The sequence below is a fragment of the Prionailurus bengalensis genome, chromosome B4 (assembly GCF_016509475.1).
Source record: "Prionailurus bengalensis isolate Pbe53 chromosome B4, Fcat_Pben_1.1_paternal_pri, whole genome shotgun sequence".
Lineage (NCBI taxonomy): Eukaryota > Metazoa > Chordata > Mammalia > Carnivora > Felidae > Prionailurus > Prionailurus bengalensis.
Genome location: NC_057358.1, coordinates 124,032,781 through 124,043,449, shown reverse-complemented (window position 1 = coordinate 124,043,449; position 10,669 = coordinate 124,032,781). Strand labels below are relative to the sequence as shown.

Sequence of the window (10,669 nt, the reverse complement as noted above, 5' to 3'; positions counted from 1 at the left end):
GGGGCTCGAACTCACGGACCTCGAGATCATGACCTGAGCCGAAGTCGGCCGCCTAACCAGCTGAGCCACCCACGTGCCCCTGACTTTTCTTATTCTTAAAATTTATGAGCCTTTGAACGTTTTTTTCCAGTTAATGTTTAAACTTTCACTTATGTATTTAAGTTTTTGAGTAGGTGATAGGAGCTTGTGCTGAACTGAATACTGTCTCCCTCACATTTGTGTGCACTTGGTATCTGTGAATGTGGGCTTATTTAGCAGATGTAATCAAGTCAAGATAAAGTCATACTGGATTAAGGTGGGCCCTAAATCTAATGACTGGCTCCCAATGTGGGGCTAGAACTCATGAACCAGGAGATCATAACCTGAGCCGAAGTCGGACGCTCAACGGACTGAGCCACCCAGGTGCCCCCCAAATCAGTTTTAGCTGTGCTAAGCCGGTATTTATCTTGCCTTAAAGATCTTGTCCTGAAACTTCTTATTACATATTGTATCTCAAGAATTTTTAAAGTATATACTTTCTTAGTTTATAAGAATGTATAATTTTTAAAATTTTTAAACATTTTACTTATTTTTTTTATAGAGACAGAGCACAAGTGGGGGAGGGGCAGTGAGAGAAGGAGACACAGAGTCCGAAGCAGGCTCCAGGCTCCGAGCTGTCCGCACAGAGCCCGACGCGGGGCTCAAACTCACAGACTGTGAGATCGTGACCCGAGCTGAAGTCGGATGCTCAACCGACTGAGCCACCCAGGTGCCTCAAGAGTGTATAATTTAAAAAAATTTTTTAGAAAGAGTGTAATTATCCTAATAGAAGTTAACTTAATTTTCTGCACTGTTTTTAGAAAATAACCTCTGACCTTTAATATGGAATTTAATCAGTATCTGCCATTTTCAACAGGTATGTCAGGAATTTGATTAATGTTTGAAATCTGATGTAGCTTTCACTTCTCAGAGACAGGAATGTGAGATACAGAGCAAGATCCCAAATAAACAAAAATTACTTGTCGTTTTCTGAGGCATCTATTTAAATCAGTTAACCTGAGAGCTCCTTTCTAACATGAAACCCATGTTAACTAAATAACATGAATAAATGTGTAGCCCCTATGTACTTTTAAGTGAATGAATTAGGGGAGAATATTGCAGAAATTAAGGCGAAGTGAAGATTTCTGAGTGGTGAGCTCAAGAAGTAAGAAGCTAGGCTCTTGGATAGGAAATCGTTTCTGCTGCTGGCAGGCAGGGCCAGTCTCCTGGGTGTTTGCCCTGTGCACACAAAAAGCATGATCCATAAAAGAGAAAATTGAAAATTGGACTTCATTAAAGTTAGAAGCTTCTGCTCTTCAAAAGATTATTAAGGAAAAGTAAAGACAAGCTATAGACGGGGAGAAAATATTTACAGGTCAAATCTATCTGATACAAGATTTATATCCATAATACATAAAGATGACTAAACTCATAATAAAAAACCAAACACAATAAAAAATGGATAAAAGATGTGAACAGATATGTCACCAAATATAAGCATACAACAGGATTCTTAGCATCATTAGTCATGAGACACCATTACCAACTTCTTAGAGTCCCTAAAAATTAAAAAGGTTAACCAGACCAGGTGTTGGAAGAGGATGGAGAAGAACTGGAGCTGTCAACACGGCTGGTGAGAGTGTGAAACTGGATACCTACTTTGGAAAACAGCTTGACAATTTCTTAAAAAGTTGACTATACTCCTACCTGCTATATGCTGCAGCCATTCTACTCCTAGGAAAGTATTCAACAGAAATGGAGCATGTGTTCACAGGCCTGTGTATAAGTCTTTTTGATATATTTTACTGTTCATAAAAGCTTTATTCCTATAAGCCCCAAACTGGAAACAACCAAAATGTCCACCAAAGGTGAATGGATAAACCAATTGTGGTAGAATTATACTCAGCAGTAAAACGAAGTGAACTAGTGATACATGCAGCAATGTGGATGAATCTCAAAATAATGGTGCTGCATGAAATAAGCTAGACCAAGACAGTATGTCAGGATTCCATTTACATAGCATTCTAGAAAATGCATTTATCTGTTGTGACAGGAACCAGATCAGTGGTTGATCCAGAGGAGACTGTGGGAGGAATTAGAGGCACGGAGAAACTTTGCGTGTGATGGATATGTTAATTATTTTGATTGTGGTAATGGTCACACAGGTGTACAAATGCCAGACCTCATCAATTTGCATATTTAGAATATGTGGTTTATGTCAAATATACCTCCATAACAGTGTTTAAAAGCTGAGTGTATCATGATTCATGTTATATATACAACCAAAATCCTTCACAATATAGTCTTGCGTTACCTTTTTCTCAACAAAAATCAATTCATAGTCATAGCACAATCTAAATATGAACAGATTAAACAATGTCGACTTCAGTTTTCTTTTTTTCCAGTAGCACCGCAGCCTAAGGAAACAGTGTGAGTGTGTCTTTGCTTCAGGTCAAAGGACGCGGGGCACAAGAACAGAGAGAGCTTTTAACTTCACTCACTAGAGGGTGACCTCATCTGAGCACGTCCTGGTCAGCATGCCAACCTCCACCCCCTCCTAAAAAGGTGGTAAACGCAAGCAACTTTCTTGGGCGTGTGAAAGGACAAACCGGGGACAATAATCCTGCCAGGTCCTGTCCGAAATTCGACAGCCGACTATACGGCAGATCTTACTGTAGGGAGAGTCATGAGCCCGAATTAAGTTGAAAGAAAAGAAAAAGGAAGGGAAAGGACGAAAAGAAAAGAAAAAGAAAGAGAACAGAAGAGAAAAAAAAAGACAAAGGCTAGGCAACGGCTCCGGCCCGAAGTCCCAACTCTGCCTGGTCACGTGCCCGCGCCCCCAACTTTCTGGTCCGATGCGGCTTCCAGGCCCTGTACTTTTGGTTCCGCCCGCTGGCTGTCGGCTACTACCCGGCGCATTTCCGGCCGTGGTGGGACAGTCTGCGGAAAGTAGGGCACTTCGTGGTAAGGTCTCCCCGGGCGCGCCGTTAGGGCCAGTAGGGAGTGCGGTGTGCAGTTTCCCTTCTGTTAGGGTTGATAGGGTCGCGGGGAAGCCACCAGGTGTCGGCCTTCCGCTTGATGTGCAAGATCTGCCTTTAAGTTCCAAAGGCCCAGCCCCCACATTAAGAGCCCCTGGGAGGCTGCTCTCGGGCGTGGAGGGGGCGTTCGGACCCTCAGCGCGCTCGTTTCGTAACTGGGGATACGGGGCGCGGGGTGGGAGAAAACGCGGTGGCCTGTTTCGTCCTGAGCTGGGAGCGTTCTAACACCTTCCGCCTTTCCTCCCCGTCTAGCCCACCGACCATGCCCGCGGGCGTGTCCTGGGCCACCTACTTGAAAATGTTCGCCGCCAGCCTCCTGGCCATGTGCGCCGGGGCCGAAGTGGTGCACAGGTACTACCTGCCGGACCTGGTGAGTGCAGGAGGGGCTGTGGTCCTGGCTCCTGGACCACTCCATTCTCCTCCCAGCAATGCAGACCATCTTAAAACGAAATTAGAAGCACCTCTGCTTTGGACCTGAAGCCTTATGATGGCATTCCATTGCATTAAGAGCAATGCATGACCTGTTCTTAACAAGGCCTTACAGGGGTCTTAGCCTGTCACCTGCCTACCACTGGCCTTAATCTGCCATTTACCTCTTGTTCCCACTGTTGCAGCCACACTGGCTTCTTTGCGGTTTCTCAAACTCATAAAGCCTGTCCCCATCTCAAGGCCATGCTTTTTCTCATCCCGGAATGCTTTCCTCCCAGATCTTGGGGTTGGTTTCCTACTTCAAAACGTCAGGTCTCTGCTCAAATATCTCCTCCAGCAATGAAGGTCCTTTGGACAGCTCCTAAAGGATTGCTTCTGTGCTATTATGTCTCTGTTCTTTGTTTCCAGAAAGGACTTGTCACAGTTTGCAAGTATTTTATTCCTTTGTCTATTGACTTGTTCTTTGTTTCCTCCACCAGAATGTAATCTCCATGAAGGGACTGGACCTGCGTCGTTCACCCTTGTATCTCAGTCACCTAGGAAAGAGCTTAGAATGTAGTAAATGCTCAATAAATATTTGATGATTGAAGAATGAGGGAATATAGGCATTCAAAAGAGGGAGAAACTTACATTAATTTTAATAAGCCTTCATTGAGTTAGAACTGGGAATTACAGGTGTTTTTGAAGACTTCTGGTCTGGTGGAGGTGGAGGCAAGGAAGCACAGCGAAAGAATGACAAATGTGTGCTAGGTATTATGCTACAGGTGTGAATAGAGTGGTTTGGATCACCGCATAGGGAACGGTCATTTCTGCCCGGACTCTGGACAGGTAACACAGAGAACCAACCATTTGTGTTTCTAGTTTTAGTGAATTGACAACGACGGTTTTGGAGGTATTCTTGTTTTCAGAGGAGTAAACTGAGGTTCAGAAGAGTGAACATGATTTCCCAAGATCACATAGCTTACTGAGGATTTGAAGCCCAAGCTTTCTGTTTAGTGTTTCTCTTTTTGGATCCTGTTAATAAAGTAGTATAACACCCACATACAACATTCAGCTTGAATTCAGGCATGTAGATGAGAATGTGCAAATCCCTCCTTCCCATTTACTAAAACCCCCTTTCCCCAGTCTGCTCCCCACATGTCTACCATTTTTTGATTAGTGTCTACTTGCAGACTTTTACTGTTGTTGAAATAAGCACACACACAGAGTTTATATGTAAATAGGCATTCATATACACAATTCTCTGTAACTTGCTTGTTTCGGTTAAAATCTATATGAATAGACACATGTTTATATCAGTAGCCTTTTTTCTTTCTGACCATAGAATAGCATTTCCTTATATGGTTGTTCCATATATTATTTAATCAATCCCCTAGTGACATTTTGGTGGTACCTAGTTTTTGTACAAACAATGCTGACGTAGCTCTTTCTTACCACCATAGACTTCTCCTTTGAGTTCTGGGGATGCCTCAAGGATACTTAGTGGAGACCAAAAGGTGTAAGAACCTTCCACAGAAATGCAATTGAGTCATTAATTCATGAGGAATTGACATCAGGCAGGCATCACAGAGGAAGGAATGCCTGTTATTTGATCCTGGGGAATTGACCAAAAAATTGCCCTTTGATTCACTCTTCTCATTATAAGTGGGAGTATGCAAGGTTGCTGCTCGGACCTTGAGAAGAGGCAGCATGAAACCACAATCTCTAGAAGGACCATACTGAAGTGTCTCAGGGCACTTCATCCTGATTGGGTGATGACATCAGCAGTAGGGTACCTCTCTAGGGACTTGACAACGGCTAGGGCTGGCCAGCTATGTGTAGGATGCTGGATGCTTTACTAACATTTAAAGGATTTGTGTTCTTTACCTGCATCTGTTGGTGCTGTTCTGGCAATGACTCACTGTTGTAACAACCTCTGGCCTTTGTAGGGGTCTTTCAGTCTTTACAGCTGGAAGGTCTGGGTGGAGCCCAGAGCAGAAGACACCTTGATGGCTGCCTAGAGCGGGTGCTTAGTACGTCTTAAGCGAGCAGCATCAAGGATGCTTTTTCGAGTTGTGCAGCTCAGCTCCTCAGAATAGGAATGGAGGCAAGGATGCAAGGCGGACACTCTGTCCTGGGATACAAAGTGTGCTTTTGCTTCAGCTTTTCTTCGCAGTTTCATTTACTTTTGCATTACTTTTACTGGTTCTGTTTTCCTTAATTTATAATCTATTTATTATCAAAACAATGGGTGGTCAAAAAAATGCAGTCTCAGGACTCATGTTAAAGTGTTCATTTTTGGTTGTCTCCAGACACAACCATATACACACAAACTGCTATTTAGAACCTCTGCTGACATTGTTTTTTTTAATTAAAAAAGAAAATTTTTTTTAACGTTTATTCATTTTTTGAGAGATTGAGAGAGAGAGAGAGAGAGAGAGAGAGAGAGAGCATGAGTAGGGAAGGGACAGAGAGAGGGAGACACAGAATCCTAAGCAGTCTCCAGGCTCTGAGCTGTCAGCACGGAGCCCGATGCAGGGCTCGAACCCATGAACTGTGAGATCATGACCTGAGCGGAAGTTGGATGCTCAACCAACTGAGCCACCCAGGCGCCCCAACATTGTTAAATTTTGATGTCAGTAAACTTTTTAGTCTTTTAAAAGTTATATACTATGTATATATATAAATATATAATATATAAAAATCTATAGTATATATATTACATATCTTGTAAAGAAAAGTGCTGTCTTTCTTTTAATAAAAGTTGAATTGTCATTTTAGTTTTGTAATGTATTGGCAACTCAGATTACTCCACATGTGTGCCTGTGTGTGTAAGTGGGTGGTTGTATATACTTTGTAGAAATTTGAAACCTGCTGTTACTGTACTTCATTATTTTTTAAGGTTTTTCTTTTAATTCCAGTTAACATGCAGTGTTATATTAGTTTCAGATGTACCGTATAGTATATTATTATATTTTATAGGGCTTTGTGATTTCATATAATTTCCTTTTTGTCCTTTGTTTGTTTGTTTTTTTATTTTAGAGAAAGCATGCATGAGTGAGGGAGAGGGGCAGTGGGAATGAGAGGGAGGGAGGGAGGGAGAGAGAGAGAAAGAGGAAGAATCCCAGGCAGGCTCCATGATCAGTGTGGAGCTGGATACTGGGCTCCATCCCACAACCCTGGGATCATTACCTGAGCCAAAATCAAGAGTCGGACACTCAGCTGACTGAGCCACCCAGGGGCCCCCATATAATTTCCTTTTGTGACCTGGGGGCAAAAAGAGCCCTTCTAAGTTAATTCTTTTTCACAGTTTAATGAACAGGAAACAAACTATATTCTTTGCTTGTATTAAAGGGATTGGAATGTCAACATCCTAGGACCAGTTTAAGATAGGAAATTGTCAGACAAGTTACTCTAGCTTTTATTCCAGTTCTCATCACTGATTTTTGTGGAAAGTCATTTTCACTTCAAAATGAGAATTTTGCTGTGAAGCACGTCTCTTAGGTCCCTACGTCTCCTCTGACTATGACCCCGACCCCAAACCCCAAACCCCATATTCTTTCCTAAACTATTTTATTTCTTTAGGATTAACTAGTTGTTAGGAGACAGAGTAAAATGAACCAGATCACGGTGTTTGGACTTCAGGCATTGAAAGGCTATTGAGATTTTTGATGTGATTTAAATTATACCAGAATAATCTCGCAGTTTTGTATAAAATAAAGATTTTATTTCTCTATAATCTTATGAGCTTATAAAGGTCCTGAGCAATGATTTATTCATGGAGCACAGTTTTTGCCTGCTTTTTATAACCTCATAGGGTTGTAAGAAATGAGATTACGATGTGGTCCCTTTCCTCAGGACCTTACAGTGGAAGCTGATAGCTGATAGAAAGAGACATGCCTCTGAATCATTCTGGACAGTTCCACTTGGATGTGCAGTGAGCATGTTCAAAACTGAGCTCCTGGCCTTCCTCCAACAGACCTGCCCTTGAAGTCTTGCCTATCACAGTGGATGGTGACTCCATTGTTCTCGTTGTTCAGGCCCAAACCTAGCAGTCCTCTTTAACGCCTGTCTCATACTGTGCATGACAGCAAATCCCATTGGCTTTACCTGAAGAATATATCCAGAATCTCACTGCTTTTCACCACCTCCTTTGCTGCCACTTAGTTCGAGCCGCTGTCAGTCACCTCCCACCTCAGGGACTGTGTTAGCTCCCTGGTCTGGCTTCTGCCTTCCACCCCTGCTCCCTTCCAGTCTTTCCTCAATAAAAGCCATTTCCTCTTTTTACACTTGGCTTGAGTCAGGTCATGTCACTCTTCTGCTCAGAACTCTCCACTGGTTTTGCATCTCTGCACCCACTTTTCCCCTCTGTCCTCGTCTCTTCCTAACTTCTAGTCGAATACTTTATGCCAGCTGTGCTGACCACCTTGATTTTCCTTGTGCGTAAAGGTACGTTCCTGCCATAGATGCTCTGCATTTGTGGTTCCTTCTGCCTGAAACACTCCTAGATATCTGCGTGGCCGCTTTCCTCACCCTCCTTCATGTCTTTGTTCGGAAGTCACCTTTTCAGACAAAATAAGCCCATGGAAAGATGCTAGCGTCTTTAGCCATCAGGGAAATGCAGATGACAACCATAGTAAGATACCACTTCATAACCACTATCATGGCTATAATTAAAAAAACCAGACTGGGGGCGCCTGGGTGGCTCAGTCGGTTGGGCGACCGACTTCGGCTTGGGTCATGATCCTCGCGGTCTGTGAGTTCGAGCCCCACATTGGGCTCTGTGCTGACAGCTCAGGGCCTGGAGCCTGTTTCAGATTGTATCTCACTCTCTCTCTGACCTTCCCCCATTCATGCTCTGTCTCTGTCTCTAAAATGAATAAACGTTAAAAAAAATTTTTTTAATAAAAAAAAAAAAACAGACTGCTCATGAGGAGTGTCGGTGAGCATGTAGAGTAACGGGAACCCCCTTACGGTGCTGATAGGAATGTAAAATGGTGCAGCTGCTTTGGAAAACAGTCTGGCAGTTCCTGACCCAGTTCAACATAGAGTCATAGGACTTAGCAATTCCACATCTAGGTTTATACCCAAGAGAAGTGAAAACATACGTTCACACAAAAACTTGTACGCACAGACAGATGTTCACAGAGGTATTATTCATAAGAGTAAAAAAGTGGGAACAATCCAAATGTCCATCATCTGGTGAATGGATAAGTAAAACGTGGTCTATCCTTTTAATGGAATATTACTCTGTCCTCAAAGGAAATGAAGTACAGATATATTTGACAGCATGGATCAGACCTTGAAAACATGCCAAGTGAAAGAAACTACTCACAAAAGACCACATGTTATATGATTCCATTTATGTGAAATGTCCAGAATAGGCAAATCTGTGGAGACAGAAAGATAAATGGTTGCCCAGGGCAGTGGCTTAGTGTGGGGCAGGATTGTGTGGAAATAGTAGTGACAGCTGATGGGCACAGGGTTTCTTTTTGGAGTGATGAAAAAGTTCTAGAATTTATTGTAGTGAGGGATGCACACCTTCGTGAATGTACCAAAAGCCACTGAATTGGAATCGTATACTTTAAACAGGTGAATGGTATGGTATATGAATTATATCTCACTGTGTCACTAAAGCTGTCACGTCAAGCTTTTCCTGACCACTTTTCTTGAAGTCAGTTCTGTTTTTTTTTCTCTTTATAATTTGCACATAATAGGCACTTACTGTTTTTGAATAAATCAGTTGATTTCTAATACCTGTTTTCTGTGCCAGGCACATGGTGGAGAGTGAGTAAGTGGTGCGGGAATGAGTTTCAAAATGTGGAAAGCTTTATTAAAATTGTGATCTGTCATTTAATGTTGATGGAAACTCTCCCTCTGTGAGTCCTGTAATGCTGAAGACACAGGTTCTTATAATTAGGATTTATGACTGAGTGCACAGGGACTTTTTGTTCTACTTTTTGCGTTCTTTGATGCCTTTCAGGTCACAGTTAATTACAGTCTAAGAAAGCACCGGCATCTGTGTTTTTTTGTTTTGTTTGATAGACAATACCTGAAATTCCACCAAAGCCTGGAGAACTCAAAACGGAGCTTTTGGGACTGAAAAAGAGACAACATGAACCTCAAGTTTCTCAGCAATAGAAACTTCAAAATACAACTCTGTCAAGAACTCCGTGAACATTTTAAGTATTAAACACATCTTTTTAAAGTCTGTTGAGCCAACTGCTTGTCTTTAAACACCTAATGCAGTGCGAACTGCAAGAGGAGGTGCTCAGGTGTTAGCTGATGCGTTGAGATTTTATTACAGATTGACCACTATTTCTTGAAAACTGCCAAAATATGTATCATCAGCTTTTTGAATGTGAATAGATACTTAGTCTTGAATATTATGTGAGAAAGAATGTCTGCAGTGTTCCCTGCCCTTATAATTCTGGGTTATTTCTCTGAATAAGCTTGACTATCATGGCATAATGGGAATTCTGAATTAACTATAATAAAAGTGCCATTGACACTGAAAGCTTATGGTATGAAGTTAATATTTCTCCAAAACTGGAAAGTGCTACTAAACTGAATTAAGTTGAAATATTTAAAGTTTGAAGTTTTGTTTTTTTTTTAAGTTTATTTTTCAGAGAGAGAACGTGTGCATGTGCAATCATGCAATCGGGGTCCTCGAGGGGCAGAAGGAGAGAGAGAATCCCAAGGCTCCGTGCTGTCAGCACAGACCCCAATGCAGGACTCAATTCCACAAACCAAGAGCTCATGACCTGAGCATAAATCAAAAGTCAGATGCTTAAGTGACTCAGCCACCCAGGCGCTCCAAAGTTTGAAGTTCTTTGTGTACTTGACAAAATTATGAGAGATGTCACTTGGACTGTCGCAAGTTCTTTACCCCCAAATTTGAGAAACCATGTTACTATGTAATTATTCTTACAAAATAAATTTTAAAATAACTGAAAAGCTTAAATGAGCTTTGTAATTGGGTGAATTGTGTCCTCTTTCAAAAGATGTTGAAGTCTTAACCCCCAGTACCTGTGAAGGTGACCTTATTTGGAAATAAGGTCTTTGCAAATATAACCAAGTTAAGATGGGGTCATCAGGGTGGGTCCTAATCCAACATGACTGGTGTCTTTACAAGAAGAGAACACAGACACACTAGGAGAATGCCAGGTGACAACAGAGACCGGAGGGATGCAACTACGATCCCA

General features: G+C 42.0%; 1 protein-coding gene across 2 annotated transcripts; it reads left to right on the top strand.

The window, feature by feature from the left end:
- Positions 1-2,838: 2,838 nt before the first annotated feature.
- Positions 2,839-10,428, top strand: CB4H12orf73 (chromosome B4 C12orf73 homolog). 2 transcript variants are annotated; one of them, XM_043562362.1, is made up of 4 exons: positions 2,839-2,982; positions 3,309-3,426; positions 9,510-9,646; positions 10,082-10,428. In XM_043562362.1, the coding sequence occupies exons 2-3, from the start codon at positions 3,319-3,321 to the stop codon at positions 9,603-9,605; spliced, it is 204 nt and encodes a 67-aa protein (XP_043418297.1). In that variant the 5' UTR covers positions 2,839-2,982; positions 3,309-3,318; the 3' UTR covers positions 9,606-9,646; positions 10,082-10,428. The 2 variants fall into 2 exon arrangements, with proteins under 2 accessions (XP_043418297.1, XP_043418296.1); XM_043562361.1 differs by having other exon boundaries at positions 2,843-2,982; positions 9,510-9,650.
- The last annotated feature ends 241 nt before the right edge of the window (positions 10,429-10,669 follow it).

Bases quoted from the DNA above. Each gene is read 5' to 3' on its own strand.
- CB4H12orf73 (XM_043562362.1), top strand. From the start codon at position 3,319: ATGCCCGCGGGCGTGTCCTGGGCCACCTACTTGAAAATGTTCGCCGCC. The intron at 3,427-9,509 runs GTGAGTGCAGGA...TTTGTTTGATAG, and splicing joins GGTACTACCTGCCGGACCTG to ACAATACCTGAAATTCCACC.